This window comes from Polypterus senegalus, chromosome 8 (assembly GCF_016835505.1).
Source record: "Polypterus senegalus isolate Bchr_013 chromosome 8, ASM1683550v1, whole genome shotgun sequence".
Taxonomy (NCBI): domain Eukaryota; kingdom Metazoa; phylum Chordata; class Cladistia; order Polypteriformes; family Polypteridae; genus Polypterus; species Polypterus senegalus.
Window position 1 is genome coordinate 127242181 of NC_053161.1, and position 17440 is coordinate 127259620.

Below are 17440 nucleotides of genomic sequence, written 5' to 3' on the forward strand. Positions count from 1 at the left end.
GAGAGATTATACTATGTAATTCAGGTAAATCTATCCTGGTGAAAGCATTTAATTTGTTTATAATGGAGTACTGTGGCTTTGGAGGTTCTGCAGTGTTGGGGAGATATACTAGGTTATCTCTAATATCATTAATTTTTTGATTGAAAAATACAGCAATGTTCTCATAGGTTTTACTGGAAGTATTCTGGGGGCATTCCTTTGTGTTACCTGGGTTTAACAGACGATCAATTGTACAAAATAAGACTCTGGGATTACTAGCATTGTTATTTATAATATTAGAGAAATAGCAGCGCCTCTCAAGGCGGACTGTGTTATTGTATTCTGTTATTTTAACCTTCAATATCTCATAATGGATAGTTAGTTTAGTTTTCCTCCATTTACGCTCAGCTCTACGACATGTTCTTTTTAAATCAGACACTCTTTGGGTCTTCCATGGAATAACAATACTAGAAGATTTTTTAACTGTCTTTTCAGGTGCAACTATGTCAACAGCAGTTCTTAATTTAGAATTAAAGTTTTCCACTTTACTATTTACATTATCCTCGCTATTATAGTTGGCATTATAAACGGACTGATTGCTTAGAAATATTAGTTGTATCTGAAGTTAATGTCTTTGGGTTTTAACCTTTGGCACTGTACCTAATTTTAATTTGGAAATGTGTCTTGTCACATAAACTGTAGGTGAACAAGGAGTACAAAAGTGGGCTCAGCCTGGTAGTTAGGAAATCTATAGTCCACTTGCAGAAAGTGGAAGTAAGTCCTAAATTGAGGTGTTTGGTGGTCAGCTTTGATGGTGCAACAATGTTAAATTTATTAGCATTAAAAAGCAGAATATATATTTATGTATTTATATTGCTTCAAACATTAGGTTAGTAAATGTTATTTGTGAAATAATGCAATACATTTGGGAAATGTCACTGTTGTATTTGGTAAATTGCTTCTAAAATTTCAAATAAAATTAAAGAGAAAAGGTCCATGTTTTAAAGCACTGTCATATTTACAACACTTACACACTAGCCATCTATATGGTAGACATATGACTTGAACACCCTCCCTTTCCAAGAGCAAGGTTCCTTGTGTTTGCTCCTTATGAAGTTATGTAACATTTAATATGGAACGGTGCCAGTAAAGTACAGCATAGATCAATGCCTAACCAACATTCAGAAGCAAATAAAAAAGTAGATAAATACTCAAACTTCATGCAGCATTAAAAAAGTGACAAGTGATTGGAAAAAAAAATCATTGTAGACTATGCATCCATGTATCAGCTGTCCCTCATTTATAGGTTCAATGACTATGCTGACAGCCTCAAATGCAAGGGACCTTTCAGATCAGGACAGGGCTTTAGTCTATCACAAGTCATACTCACTCAGAATTTATAGTTAGAAGTCAGCCTAACATACTTGTCAATATGGTGTGAGAAGGAAAGCATGGATAACCTTTGAGGCAAAAACTAAAGTAGATTAAGTGAAAACATGCATGTTCAAAACAGACAGTGCAAGGGATAGTATTTGAACCCAGTCTCTTTTCTAAGACTGTAGCATCAAACACCCAACAGGAAAAATTAGACAGCTAAAATTATGCAACAATATTCTTAATGCAGCAAGAGGTTGTTGTTCATGCGAGTTTGAGGGACATATTTAAATACCACAACATTTAAACTCCTATGACAAATTAAGGGATAAAATATGAGCAGATCTTAGTTATTTATGCATTTTCTCTATACTTTACAAGGACATCCTTGAACATTGCGCAGAATGCAAAGCATGAAAACAGAACAGGAGTCACTGTTGCTTAAAAATCCTTTTTTGGATTAATATGGGTGTGAGATGAAAACAGCACTGTACAGACCTCCTTCAAGAAGCAGAGTCAAAAATGCCTCTTATATTTCCTAGAATTTGCAAGTATACTGTTTTGAAGTATTTTGGGGGCTATCCCAAGCATCACTGAGCACAAGTCAGTCCATCACAAAAATGTATTTCATTTGATATAATAATCATCAGATTTGCGAGGTTCCATTATAGAAAATAGTTCATTTGCACTGATACCCTGGCTTTACTAATGAATTTTAACATTATCAGCTATGTACTAATGTTGAAGTTTACAAATTATGAATATTTTTATACCTTCCTGTCAATAAAGATTTTCGTCTCCTTTTATTTTTTCCTAGGTGATTGATATTGGATCTGGAAAAGGCTACTTAAGTTCTTATTTGTCAATGCAGTATGGCTTGAAGGTGTACGGGATAGACGCTTCCAGCACAAACACCCATGGTGCTAATGAGAGGAACCGAAAATTGAATAAATATTCAAAGACCTATCAAAAGGCAAAAAAGTCAAATGTACCAAATAAGATTATGGAGACTATTACTAAAGCATCAACAGAGGCTAATTACGATACTCCAGACAAAGTAGAATTTGAAACAAGTAATATGATGGAAGATCTGTCACAAAAATTCAAAATTACCACCTTGCCAGATGCATCTGTCTGCTTGGAACACATTGAAAGTACTACAGATAAAGATTCACAAGATATAGACTGTGTATCTGAAAAAGATACTAACTTTTTCTTCAGTAACTTCTCAGGTGAATTAGTATATCTCCCGTCTCCACGTGTCCATCCAAGAGAACTTAGTCAGGAGGAGAAAGAAAGGAGAAAGCAAGAGAATCTGAAGAAAAAGACTGAATACCAAAACAGTGCCAATGTTTATTCACCTCTGACTTCTTACGTAACTGCAGAAACTGAACTCCAGGAGCTGATTTCAGAAATGAAGGTTATTTCTTCTTCTTCTTCTTTTTCTTTGAAATATGATTGTTATATGTTTTTTTACCTGAAGATTTACTATCCAGTCAATGTTTAAATCACCTCTAATGCAAAAAGTTTCAATCTGTGCTTAAAATCAGCTTTTAATGACAAGAACTGGGAAGGTCATTGCAAGCAGATTTAGAAAGTGAGTTATTTTGTCATATTATTATATCATGTACAGCCGTCAAATTATACAAAATTAGTGTTTTGAATACTCATATTAAAAAATAAGTAAATATTTGAATATATTCAAAAACTACATACAGTATTTATTTGTATTTAATGTGTCTTTGTATGCTTCAATATTATTAAAATATTTTAGCTTTTTTTGCTCCCAATACCTCTGCCAAACATGTAGTGCTTATGACTCATTAACTGTGCATGAAAATTGATATGATCAAAGAGAAGGGTAGATTTGGGATACTTCACTTGCCTCTAATACATATATGAAACCCATACAAAATTGCTCCTGATTACTTATAAATGTTACATGCATGTATTATTGTATTCCCTCCCTCCCTCTGTCCTCTCCTCCAGCCTTCCATTCCATTATATTTCTTACTGATTCTTGAGTGCAAAAAACTTGCAGTCAGTGGCCATCTATGTTTTATACAAGTCAGAAGGAGAAGTATACAGTATTCATGTTTTCAAAAGAGAATTACAGAATGTACTGAATGTTGTATTATAATACTCTTAAACCCTTCCCAGATTTTTTATTTTGCTCTTTCATTGACAGCAACCTAATAATTTTGTTACTAAGTAGAAAATAATGCACAGCAAATGTTTGAAACAGATCACAAGAAGTGTAGGTTACAGTTTAAAGAAAAATACAAGTTGTGGAAGGCAGATAAAGTGTGTGCGGCAGCATATTTGACAAATTAGCAAAGCAGGGCACCAGTTGTTAAAGAGCAATATACATGATTAAACTAAACATGATTTTTTTCCTCCTTTGCAGACAGCAAAAATATAACATTTCACTTTTGTTTTAGGAATTATGTGTCAAGCTAGCAGCCTCCAAAAGACACGCGTTGGTTGAGGTAGCTAAGTATGCTTTCCTAACACTGAAATGTCTATTTTAAAGCTGTTAGAATACCACCCATCCATTTTCTAACCCGCTGAATCCGAATACAGGGTCACGGGGGCCTGCTGGAGCCAATCCCAGCCAACACAGGGCACAAGGCAGGAACCAATCCTGGGCAGGGTGCCAACCCACCGCAGGACACACACAAACACACCCACACACCAAGCACACACTAGGGCCAATTTAGAATCGCCAATCCACCTAACCTGCATGTCTTTGGATTGTGGGAGGAAACCGGAGCGCCCGAAAGAAACCCACGCAGACACGGGGAAAACATGCAAACTCCACACAGGGAGGACCCGGGAAGTGAACCTGGGTCTCCTAACTGCGAGGCAGCAGTGCTACCACTGCGCCACCATGCCGCCCCTGTTAGAATACTAAAAGGAAAATTATTTCCTATTATGTTAAACGAGAAAGGAAACCAGCTTTTGCTTGTTGGATGAATTCTTAACAATTTTATTATCAAACAGCAAATCAGGGATTTGAGGTTCAAGAGTTAAACAGGTCAGTATCAAGAGCAAAACAATACTTTTAAGGAGAGAGACAATTGTTTATAATCCGTTGTTAGTATACCTGTTGACCGAAAAACAGTGAACTGCGGTAGAAAAATCTGTCCATTTTATAAATGATGATAAATACTAACAATTACAAATGATAAAAAAAAAACTTCTTATGGAAGTGATGTGCAAAAAACACATGCAAAAGATTGGAGTATTTCAGCAAAGTGTACCTGGACTAATACAATGCCAACAAAAAAGACGGTTCTTTTACAATCAAATGTTAGCATTTACCTTCAAATAAGAATTTCTTTCTTATACAGTAAGTTAAAATTTAATTTGAATAGTGATGTTTGTTCTGACAGCTCTAATATCAAGTATAAAATCTAATTTATTCAGATTAAATAGTGATTTTTATCGTTTGAAATACAGTATGTAAATATCTTTTTTATTAATCGTTTTTATCTTTTTAAAAAAAGTTAATGTAATAATGATGAGAATTTTAAGGGCAAATATAGTAAGGGTTTTGAAATGTAACCGCAATTTAAGTAACATGTAGTTCTGTACAAATTCCACATGAGGTCAGGATTAGTCAAAAGTCTTCACGTTTTTCAATCTTCTATTTTACTGAGGAATATGAGCTTTTGTATCCTTTAATCCTTTTTAAGTGTGAACCCCTTAATATTTATTTTTTTTAAATTGTGCTTCTATAAATTCCTCATTAAAATGTGTTTTGATTACTATTGAATAGATTGTGATAAATTGATTTTATGAAGGGATTAGTTTATTTTTTTCTGTTTACTAGCATAGTGCTTAGCTGCCTGTACGTACTGTACTGATTTAGTGCTTTAATGTAAAATCAAGCACAGTTCTATTATGTCTGTATGGGCTCATTATTTCATAGAAATAACACAGTTCAAGTTTTAAACACTAACACATATTCATAACATTTACAAAACAACATTTAAGATCAATTTCGAAAAATCAGTAAAGTAAGATTGGCAGCACTGTGATGCAGTGGAGAGTTCTACTGCTTCAAAGATCCAGCTTTCTAGGTTTAAATCCTTTGTGGTTTTAAGCCCAGTGAAGTCTGCCTGTTTACACTGTATTTAGGTTGGTTTTCCTCTCATATCTTCAAAGACTTGAGTTACGTTAATTAGATGTTCTAAACTGGCCCAATGTCATGTGTGGGGGCATTTTGCCCTGCCCTGTACTTTGATACTCTTTGCAGCTACACAGCTTTTACAGAAATGTTTTTAAGTATTAGTTAATATTTAATGATTTTAACTGAACTCAATTAATATCTCCTGTTTTCTAGGACTCCGTAATGGTTGGTCTTCATACTTGTGGTGATCTAGCACCTAGCACATTGAGGATATTTACTGCAAAGTCAGAGCTTAAAGCAGTTTGTAGTGTGGGTTGTTGCTATCATCTCTTGTCTGAAGAGTTTGATTATCTACAGCAAGGTTAGTGTGCCTTTATATTTTTTCTTTACATTAAATAATTTGTACAAGTTGTATAATTTTATATCATGTCGAGGAATTATTTTATAGTTCTTTAATATTTTTTCTAGACTTCTTGATATAAAGTTGTATCTGTTCATGTAAGTAAGTCCATGTTTTTTAGATTGAACAATATTCTTGCACCTGATACAAGATGCTGTTTTCTGTGTCACTTAAGCACACACCACCTGATTGTGGTCTTAGAAAATTCTTTCAGAAATCTTTGCTTTTAAAAGTAGATTCTCTCGTTGCCACCAAAATTCAGGTTGCCCATGTCTTCACTGTGTACTTGAATAAACAACTTGTTACAATCAGAAGCAAAATGCTGTTTTTAAGTGCAATTAAGGTTAATTTTTTCTATTGCACTACACTATCCTTTATTGTAAAAAATACTTTATAACATTTATACAAACTAATACTGCTGCCGGCGGCACGGTGGCAAAGTGGTAGCGCTGCTGCCTCGCAGTTAGGAGACCTGGGTTCGCTTCCCGGGTCCTCCCTGCATGGAGTTTGCATGTTCTCCCGTGTCTCGTGGGTTTCCTCCGGCACTCGGTTTCCTCCCACAATCCAAAGACATGCAGGTTAGGTGGATTGGTGATTCTAAATTGGCCCTAGTGTGTGCTTGGTGTGTGGGTGTGTTTGTGTGTGTCCTGCGGTGGGTTGGCGCCCTGCCCAGGATTGGTTCCTGCCTTGTGCCCTGTGTTGGCTGGGATTGGCTCCAGCAGACCCCCGTGACCCTGTTCGGATTCAGCAGGTTAGAGAATGGATGGATGGATGGATACTGCTGCCTCACAGCATTTGGAAACTGCCATTGAATTCCTTCCCAGTAGCTGTCTTTATAAAAATTGCACACTCCTGAGTTTCCTGAGTGTTCCTAGTTTTCCTCCCCTTCTCAGAGATGTGCATAGTTAGGCTATTGGCAACTGTAATTGTTTACAGGTCAACGTGGGATTGTGCGTGTACATGTTCAGCAGTGGAAAGGCATCACACTTAGGGCTGGTTCTTGCCTTGTGCCAGATACTGCCACAATAGGGTCTACATCCCTGACCCTAATATTAGTTTAAGTGGTCCAGTAAATCAAATACCTTTACAGGCATGCAGAAAATATACAAACCCCTCACAGACAATAATTGTTGCCAGTTTCCTTGTACTGTGAGGCCACGTTGCTGACCATTGCAAAGTCATGCTGTGAAGATTAACCATTTGCTAAGATTTTAAATAGTTTTAAAAAGTTTAAATTGAATCATAATTTTTTTTTGTATAATGTGAATTAAACATAAATGATACAATGTATATGCAACAACTCGCCACCAAACTCTTCTCTGTTTTAAATAGATCACAAGTTAATGGATGCTTAACTAATCCTCTACCTACTCGCTTCATCTATTATGTTAAAATATGATCATTCAATTTTTCTTGCCTTTTTATTTTCAAGTAACATGAAAGAACTCTGCTGTATAAACAAAATTATTATTTTTTAGTGTCATTCATCATGGAGATCGCATTAAGATGGCAGGTTTTATTAGCAAATAAATAAAAAAAATTTGAAAAACTTTTAATCATTAAACACAGTTCTTATTAAGAAATCACTAATACAGAAAAATCATAATGAAGTACATTTATATCTGTGGATCAGCAATTGTGGGGGGAGTTACTGCACAATTTCTGTTAAATCATTAATAAGTTTTTCTCAGTGAGTGCTTTTCTTCATGTTTTACTTTGGAAATTTTGCTGGCCTTTGTATTGAACAAAATAGAGTTTACTTTTTCTTTTGAAGTAACAACATTTGTAAGTTGTAGTTTGAATGTATTCTATTTATTTTTATATTCACATTTAAGTTGTAACATCTCTTGTCATTATATATTTTATGAAATTACAAACTAGCACAAAAGCAAGAGTAAATGGAGGTGAATATTTTACAGTTATTGGGACTGGATATAATTTAGTGGAAATCCCAGTTTCTACAGTCTCTTGTCAATCTTAGGCAGTGATACATTGGGTGGACTGAACAGTGTCCTGTTTCAGAAAAGAGTAGCTCAGACACCACTAATGCATGTTGCTTCCTCTGTCATAATGGACTGAAAATGTAAGTCTGCACAAGGGCCTAACAATTTCTAATGGCAATTTTTGACCAGACTAACACCAAATGAGCTAAACCTGATACATAATAACAATCTAAAAAGTTCCGAGACCTTATAAATGAAAGGATACCCAAACTTTTGCAAATATCACATTTACATTTTTATTTTTTTGTTCATCATTTTCATAAAAATGCCAATAGTTTGTTTGCTTGCTGCTGAAGTTGTAAGTACTTTTTTTTTTCTTAAAATGTCAACAAAATATGTGATTGGCCAGGATTGTCCAAACATTTGCATGGGACTATATCGAAAGTACAACATTCCATGGACACACAAAAGAAGTTGTATCAAAAAAAAGTTCCACATACTACTGACATCCATGATGTTTACAGTTGTTGCTCCGGTTTTTGAAAGATGAAAATTTCTCTCTATTATAAAAAAAAAATCTTGGAAAAGAAAACCAGGGCGACGAGATGTGATCTTCTCGGAAGACACTTAAAAGACCCGCGAGACGAAAGAGTTTGGCCACTGAGCATTTCGCGGGGACCGTAAACATGAGACTTGGTGCCAAGAGATTGTCCTAGGATCGTCTTGCGGAGATGTGGAACATGAGATTCATGCAAGACACGCCCTACTTACAACCAAAATCAAATAAGACCATGGGCAGCAAAACACTCAGTTGTGTAAAGGCACATAGCACACACAGATCCTGTGCTCTCAGTTCATATAAAGCATATAGGGACAATACGTTCTAGATGAAACGTCAACGACTAAGCAAAGAAGAAAGAACAGTGCGGAGAAAAGAGACCCAAAAGCGTTGTAGAGAAAAAAATGCAGATAAGAGATTATGAAAACAGTGTAATTTGAAAGGCTCAAACAAACGAAAGCGCGATACAAATGCAGAGAAAGGTAAAGAATGAGAAAGCAGTAAAATTCGAAAGTATTGTAGCGTCCCAGCTAGGTTGAAGCCTTTTTTTAAAGTGACTGTTAGGTCCGATTGAGGGAGGGCGGAGTACAGCACGGAAGACTGACAGCGGGGTATTGATTGATGCACTAAGGGTGGGGGGCAAGACCCAGGGGAGGAGGGGTTGGAGAGGGTGCTAGAAGGTTGTGTTTGGGGTTACGAATAGGGAATCCATTCCCGGACATTTTTTATTCCCACATTCCCAGGACATTCCCAGGAATGACACTGCTGTAATTCCTGGGAAACCGGGAATGGCCAAGAGCGCACATATAGATTGTGTAAAAGTGTAAAAATCGATCAAGAAATAACAGAGTTATAGTTGAAAATAAATAAGTGGCACGGTTTTTTGGCCCACATTGTAGTGTTTTGCAGATTGATTCAGTCAACCAGCAGCAGTCGTTAGTCTCCCGGCTCCGACTAAGAGTGAGCACAGTGGACTGGGAAAAGTCTGCACTCGGCAGCTTATGAATGCCGAGACAGGGCAGACTTCATTGACGTCTGTCGGACAACAGCTTTGAACAGCAACTTGAAATTGCAATGCGTCAGTCTGTTGCATCCGCATTATCTGTGCCAGGAAACTTGCCATCATAGAATGATGACAAGAAACTGGATGCATCAGTAAAAGCTGAAATGGCAGTGTTTCTGAGCAACGCAAGCATGGGCGTTGTTTAGAACAAGTGTATCAGTATCTGATCAGGTAGATCGCGTTGCATTAAAAAAAAAAGGTTAGTCTATCATATATCCTCCGTGTGGCATTTGCCACTTGATTGACATACAGGGCGGCCAGTCTGAGACCTCTTTCCTTCTAACACACTGGTCATCCCACATGCACCCATACAATCAGATTGTGATTCAGACTACGAATGCCATGAATGATGAATGTAATTACCCCGATCTACATGCTGTCAAATAAATGAACCACACGCCTAAGCTTCGCCTCTGACGCTGACATGCAGTGAGTGTGCAGTCAATGTGTACGCCTGAAGAGCCCAGAATTAGGGCGAAACACGTGTCATGTACTCTTTGCATTATTTCACAGTAAAACTTTGCAACATTCTATGATCTGCTTCTCGTAACTGAAGAGGGCAGCGTGGCGGATGTTTGCAGACACAAGCATTACCTGGTACGTAACCACCCATACAATCAGATTGTGATTCAGACTACGAATGCCATGAATGTAATTACCCCGATCTACATGCTGTCAAATAAACGCGCAATGTAAAGGGCGAAACACGTGTCGTGTACTATTTGCATTATTTGACAGTAAAACTATGCTATCCATATATATATATGGCCTGTATTTGATATAGCGCCTAACTAGAGTTCAAGAACCCCTCTAGGCGCTTTACAACACAACAGTCATTCACCCATTCACACACACATTCATACGCTGGTGATGATAAGCTACTATGTAGCCACAGCTGCCCTGGGGCACACTGACAGAAGTGAGGCTGCCGAACACTGGCGCCACCAATCCTTCCGACCAACCACCAGCAGGCAAGGTAGGTTAAGTGTCTTGCCCAAGGACACAACAGCTGCATTCTCATGCCGGGAGCCAGGATCGAACCTGCGACCCTCCGATTGCTGGACCACCTGCTCTACCGACTGAGCTACTGCTGCCCTGCCATATATATATATATATATATATATATATATATATATATATATATTGTGGAAGACTGCCGGCTTCCGAGGCCGGTCCGCACCCCCAGGCCGACAGGAGGAGCTCTCCCGACAGCGGGATCATGCCCCGAGGTCCAGCAGGGCCTTATGGACTCTGTGGTGTTTATACACAGCCCTGCTGGATACCTTGGCGCCACCAGGAGTCGCTGTGGGGGACTTATGGGCTCTGTTGTGCCTTATGACCGGGAGTATGTCACGGTCACGTGACAGGAAGATATGGCGTGCTCCGGGTTGAAGTAATGGACTGATTGCCCTGACCCGGAAGGAATAAGGAACTGTGGACTGCTGGGACAGGAACACCTCGGGTCAGGGGCTATAAAGGACGGTGCCTCAGTCCAGACACTGAGCTGTGCTGGGTGGGAGAGGAGCAAAGTGTCTGGGCGAGGAGGAGAGGTTATTGTGGTTATTAAGAGTGTGTTTATTTGTGAAGAGTGTGGAAGGTGCTTGGTGCACTGTAAGAAAATAAAAAGAGTCTTGGACTATTACCTGGTCTCGGGAGTCGTACCTGAGGGTTCGAGGGTGCACTACTGCCCCCTACTGCCACAATATATATATATATATATATATATATATATATATATATATATATATATAGGCCCCGGCCGGGCTGGAGCCCGGGGCGCCTAGGAGGACGTGAGGAGGGCTTGTGCCTCCTCCAGACCGCGAGGGGGCGTCCGTCCTGGTTCTATTGGGAGCCACGGGTCGAGGGCATGGAAGCCCTACCCTGTAGGGGCCCGTGGTTACCGCCAGGCGGCGCCGATGCCGGTTCATCCCGTGTGGCCCTCGGCCGGGGATGGAGCCCGGCCGGGACGCCTTAGAGGACCGGAGGAGGGCGTGTGCCTCCTCCAGAACGAGTGGGGGCGTCCGTCCTGGTTAGACAGGGGGCCTCGGGTACAGGGCTTGGAAGCCCAGCCCTGTAGGGACCCGTGGCCACCGCCAGGCGGCGCCCAGTGCCTGTTTATTCGGGAGCCCGCACTTCCGCCACACCAGGAAGTGCCGGGGGGAAGACGACCGGCGAGACACAGATGGCTTCCGGGTGCACGGCCGGCACTTCCGCCACACAGGGGTGTGGCCGCTGTTAAGTGCCGGAAGCAGCTGGAGCCCATCCGGCTCCCCATAAAAGGGGCCGCCTCCCTCCAGTCGGTGGTGGAAGTCGGGAGGAAGCGGAGTGAGCTGGAGAGCGAGGACAGGAGGCGGCCAGGAAGGAAGGCACAAAAGACTGTGGGCCTGGACTCTGGGGAATTCGGTGCAGAAGGCACTGGGGTTTTGTGAGTGCACGTGACTGTTTATATTGTTGTATATACTGTAAATAAAAGTGTGTTGGGCAAAATATGTTGTCCGTCTGCGTGTGTCCGGGCCAGCGTTCACAATAGCATTTTTAATGTAGGTAGATCATTTCGACCTGGTCATTTTAAAAGTAGCTCGCAAGCCGAAAAAGTGTGGGCACCCCTGAACTAGATACATGTACTTATATGACAGCATGAACTGCTTGTAGATAAGGTTAGTCTTTTATTGGTGTCAACATTTTGCAGCAGTTTTATTAAAAATAAGTGTCGGTCGTTCTAAAACCATTCACATGTGAGATGCCCATGCACTGTGTCATCCCCGGTGCCCGGGATTCCTGGGAATGACATATGGGATTCCCGAATTCCCGGGAATGGATTCCCTAGTTACAAAGTTGCCGATTGTTCGAGTAAAACTTTTGTGAGACTTTATTACGTCAGTCTGTTTTTTTTTACTTCTTCTCTTTTTGAGCTGGACGCGGAGGTCGCTACAGTATCAAAAAAAAGATCGTAAAGATCACAGTAGTACAAACAAAAGGAAATTAATCATCAGGACTAGGTGTAATTGAAAAAATAGCAGGACAAAGTAAGGTCAGAAATAAAAGGCAAAGAGTAGAAAACAAAGTAAACATGAGACCATAATGAGGTTCAAAAACAAGGGGGCAAAACACATACAGAGCAGGTTAGAGATAATGAAAACAGTGGAATTCAAAAGGCACAAAAAATGTAGGTGCAATACATATGCAGAGCAAGATACAGAATATAAAAACAGGAAAATTCGAAAGTATCAAAAAAAAGATAAAGATCGCATAAGCGCTAAAAAAAGAGAAATTATTACTCTATAAAATAACGGAAAGGCGAATAGATGATATGTCAGAAGTATGGAAATATTGTAAGGCTTTGAAGTTTAAGTCAGAGACTTGTAGATTATCTAATTCGTGTTGCCATCAGGAAAAAGTAGTGTTTCTACAGAATGAGGAGGCATATCCAAGAGACTTAAAAGATTTGATGCTTGGAGAAAGTAAAATCCACAAAGAGTCAGTCAGTCAGTCATTTCTCAACCCACTATATCCTAAAATATAAAATCAAAATTCAATGCGATCTTGAAGAAAAGGTAATTCCAAATATTGTTTTTAATGAAGCTTTAAAGTAAAAGTGCAAATAATGAAATTGAAACAATTCCAAAGAAAAAAAAAAACTTTTAAAATTGTATATCCGTTTAGCCAAACACAGGGGTTGTCGAGCGAAGCGAGCAGGGGGCAGAGTAAATTGAAAAACACTATTTTAGACAAAAAATGAATAAATTTTTAAAATGTATTATTTAGATTAGAAAAAATTAAAATGTGAATTGCACCTATAATTGTTTTAAATATATAATTATTACTTACAAAAAGAAATTACTTGGTAGTTTTTTTTATTTTATTTTCGCCTCTAATCTGCTGAAGACGTTTCACGATGGAATGACTAACACATGTCAGCTAACATAGACTCCACTATAAAGTCTCTCCATTTGAGTAATGTCCTGGTGGAACCTCTCCCCATATTCATCAGGGGCCGCTCACATGTTTTCGGGAGATAAATCCCAAAGGAGAGTGTTGGAAATGGTGTTTTAAAAATATGGTACACACAAGTGCTAGGTAGTAAAATAGAAGCAACTTAACTAGTTCCTGATAGTTTGCCACCTTTGTATTCCCATGAAAATTGTGGCACATTCATTTTTTTAATATATTCCTCTATAAAATTGGGTGTATATTCTTTTTCCATTTGCTTACCTTGTCAGAACAATGTATAGATCAACATCACCTTGCACATTTCTGTAAAAATAATTTAACAACTAACAACCTTCTAAATATAAATTTGTGATTTTTTCAGGGAATAAGAAGAGATAACAAATATTGATTGAGAGCAATAAATGTTTAGCAAATACTTTATTTTGTGTTGTCTCCACCTCAACTAATATTAAGAATAAGGAAGACTGCCATTTTCAGTTTAAAATATACTTCAAATAATATCCTGAGCATGAAAAATACTTACTGTATGCCTTTAAATAAATTTAACTTATTTTGTTAAAAACACTTTTTTTTTTTTTCAAAACAGCGTTTTTCATTGAATATAGTATCTCACAGAAACAAATTGTGGTAGATAAATTCCAATATAAGAAATGCACTCTAAGTGTACTGGTGCAGACCAGTGAAATTACCTTTTTCTGGCAAAAAATGACAGTGGATGAAACACTATAGTCTTTCAAAGATTCTTAACCTGATTTACCTAAATAATTTCTCTTTTGCTGCCATTCAAATAAGTCCATAAATCATGTTGTTCTAAGTGTATTTATATTGACCATTACTATTAGATGCTATTTTACCATAACTGTTTAAAAAAAAAAAAACAAGGGAACAGCAGATACTGTAGTAAGGTCAAACTTACAGTACATTGTAACTAGTTATAATTTTATATTCTAATAAATAAGTAATAATCACATCTTTAATGTCTTTTGATAAAAATTCTGTTGGCTAAAAATGTACTTTTTCAACACCATCAAGAATCTCTGGTGTTTTGTTACTATGCAGTAAACAACCCTCGCATTTCCAGGTAAATAGTCCTGTTCATAGCTACAAGAACAGTATCTCATCTGATTCAGTGGGACCTTTTGTTTTCTGTGGCTTGCAATGTTTGTACAGTACACAGTTCATATTCATATAGTTTGAACTACATAGTTTGATTTCATTGGAGAAGAAGTGTCTTGTTTTCCTTTTGTTTCATAATACAATCAATGGTTATAAAATGTTACTTTTATAATCTGAAATTTTTATAGAATGAAAATATTTTCATTTAGTTAAGCAGAATAAACTTGACAGATGTTGAACACAGAAATAGCTGGCACAGCTGAACTGTGTGGGTAGTCATTTCAGATATATTGTTATAAATATGGTGCATGCGATTGGCCTTTGTAATTGAAGGATGTGCAGATACACACAAAATGTCAGACTGCCTGTACAATTTGTATTGCAACTGGTTCTTTTATTATTTTTATTACTGTTATTATTTAGTACTAGCCAACCTGCGGCGTACCATAATCAGGCCGGTTTTTTAATGATTTTTAAGCACAGGGAGAAAAGTAACATTTGAAAAATCAGTAATGTAATAAATAAGCAAGAAATGCAACATTGTAACAATGCACGGAACGAACCAACACACAATCGTCCGTGACTAAAAACTGGCGGACCAATCTTGTTGATGTAAGCGAAGGTAATGTAGACGCGTGCCTTCTGTTCTGACATATGCGTCGACGATGTATTGCAGGAAGAGTTTGCCACTGGAATGCAAGACACTAAATGAAGATCTCATGGCAAGCCTGAAAGCATAAAATTGGAGCTGTGTGACTCGTGTTCTTTTCGCGGTTCGCTTTTACTCAACATGGGCAAATTGTATGTGCCAGCCTGGATCTCCGTCAGGGAATAACAGTGGAAAAACAATGGGCTCACAGTTCATATTGAGAACAGAACTTGGAAGCATCTCCCCTTGGATATATGCAAATGTCGTGTTGTGTAGGAGGTTCTCCGTCTTCACCTACAAAGCAGCAACATCAGTTTGACAGGACGGGGCGTTATACCTTCTCATATCCAGACCTGGATTTTCCATGAACACCATTCGTACAGCAGTAACAGAGTAACCGTGAGTGATAATGTCATGCATTGCATGTAAGACTTTACGTATCATGTTGTCTAGCTGAAGCAACAAAATGTCACTGCAAGCGCTATTGCATTCCTTTTGCAAACGTTGACTGGTAGCCTCAGCAGATTCGAAGATATATAGCTGACCGTATTGTGGTGACGTGTCAGGATTGTTATATAAAGGAGAGACCTGGTGATAAATTTGACCGTGGATTATGAAAGCATATGGTCCTTGTCCAGATGGTTGAGCGATCTGTGCGCCCATTGACGCAAAAGCTAAAGCAGAGTTGTATTCCCTGATATGATCACAGTAATTTCGGGACAGCGGGTTCTTGCCAGTCAAGAGGTCTTCTAATAAAAGAGGGGGCTTGGATAGCGGTGGCAAAGACACCTTGCCGGCATGACAACACTTAGTGTAATGTCCGGATTTATTGATGTCTGCTGGCCAATAAAGAGCATTGCAAGAAGCACATAGTGCGGTAGGTAGGCCAATGTTATGTTCTTGGACTTGAATGGACTTGAAACTGCAGAAAAGTGAATGTGATGTTTGTGCATGAACGATTTAGTGCTGTGTTGACACTGAAGGGAATTTGAATGAGTTGTGTTGAAGCATTGCTGGCAATGTTCACATTGCATAATTCGTTCAGTGGAGTGTGTTTTTAAATGCATGTTGAGAAATCTCTGCACTCGGAACGTTTTTGAACAAATCGTGCATTCAAAGGTCTTTTTGGAATGCGTTCGTTCAGTGGAGTGGGTTTGTAAATGTGCTTTGAGATATTTCTAGCGTGTGAAGGTTTTGGAGCATAGTGTTGACACAGAAAACAATTCATCAGGGAATGTGTTTTGAGATGATTAGTAAGGTATCTGCGTGCGTGAAAGTGTTTGTCGCAAATTTTGCATACAAATCTTTGCATTGAATGGATCTGCATATGGTTGTGGAGATCCATCTCACCTGTGAAGTCCTCTTTACAAAATGTGCAATTGAAGGTGAGAGTGGAATGAGTTCGTAAGTGTTTTTTGAGAGCGCAAGTTGTCTCGAAGCATTGTTGGCTATGTTCACATTGCATCATTCGGTTAGTGTTGTGTTTTTTCAAATGTGCGTTCAGATATCTGTGCACTCTGAAGCTTTTGGAACAAAAGGTGCATTGAAAGTCCTGTGTGGAATGCGTGTGTTCAGGGGAAGGTGTCTTTAAATGTTTTTCAGGATTAGGAGAGTGGGCAGGTGACGTCACATTAGTGTGGCGAGCAAGTGGGTGTGCGCGCTGTGTGCACATACCGACAGAGTCAAAAGATGTCACCAGAAGGTAATCGCGTGGGTATTTGAGAGGCATGAGAATCTCATAATGCCCATGATCCAAAGGACCGCTAAATAGCAGGGATATGAAGAGACGCTGGGCCGGATTGTAAACTCGAGGAGAGGCATGAGGACGTTCTTGGAAGTAAATGCTGATAGTAGCTGGAAGGATTTGGGACATTGCTACAATTTCTGCCTCGCCACCATAGACTCCGGACATATTCATGTAATCAGCGTATTGTTGAGCAGACTGTATAACAATGCCTCTGTGACTAAGAACAACGGACACCACGTCACTGAAGTTATCCCAATGTTTCCAAACAAAGCTAACAGCCATGTTACGAAGTTTGAGAGCAACAGTTTCGTCAATGACATTTCTCCAAAAAATCCGACTGACAGAAACAAACAGTTACCTGAAGCAGGAATTTCTATAACATTGAAAGAAGTGTTGTTTCCATGAAATACATTTGAAGCGGTAGCCATGGAGGGCAAAAGAATAGTCAACGTGGCTCACAGCCGGGTTTGGACCGCAGTACAGACCAAAGTGAGTGAGTATGTGTATGATGAGCTGTTTGATTT

General features: G+C 38.8%; 1 protein-coding gene across 2 annotated transcripts in view; it reads left to right on the top strand.

The window, feature by feature from the left end:
* mettl25 (methyltransferase like 25) overlaps window positions 1-17440 on the top strand; it is a 142157-nt gene that overhangs the window by 30622 nt on the left and 94095 nt on the right. For both annotated transcript variants that reach the window (XR_005634717.1, XM_039761766.1), the window contains exons 4-5: window positions 2171-2773; window positions 5702-5849. Coding sequence is in view for 1 of the 2 variants with exons in the window: in XM_039761766.1 (XP_039617700.1) it covers window positions 2171-2773; window positions 5702-5849 (751 nt within the window). In the remaining variant the exon portion in view is untranslated. The remainder of the gene's footprint in view (window positions 1-2170; window positions 2774-5701; window positions 5850-17440) is intronic.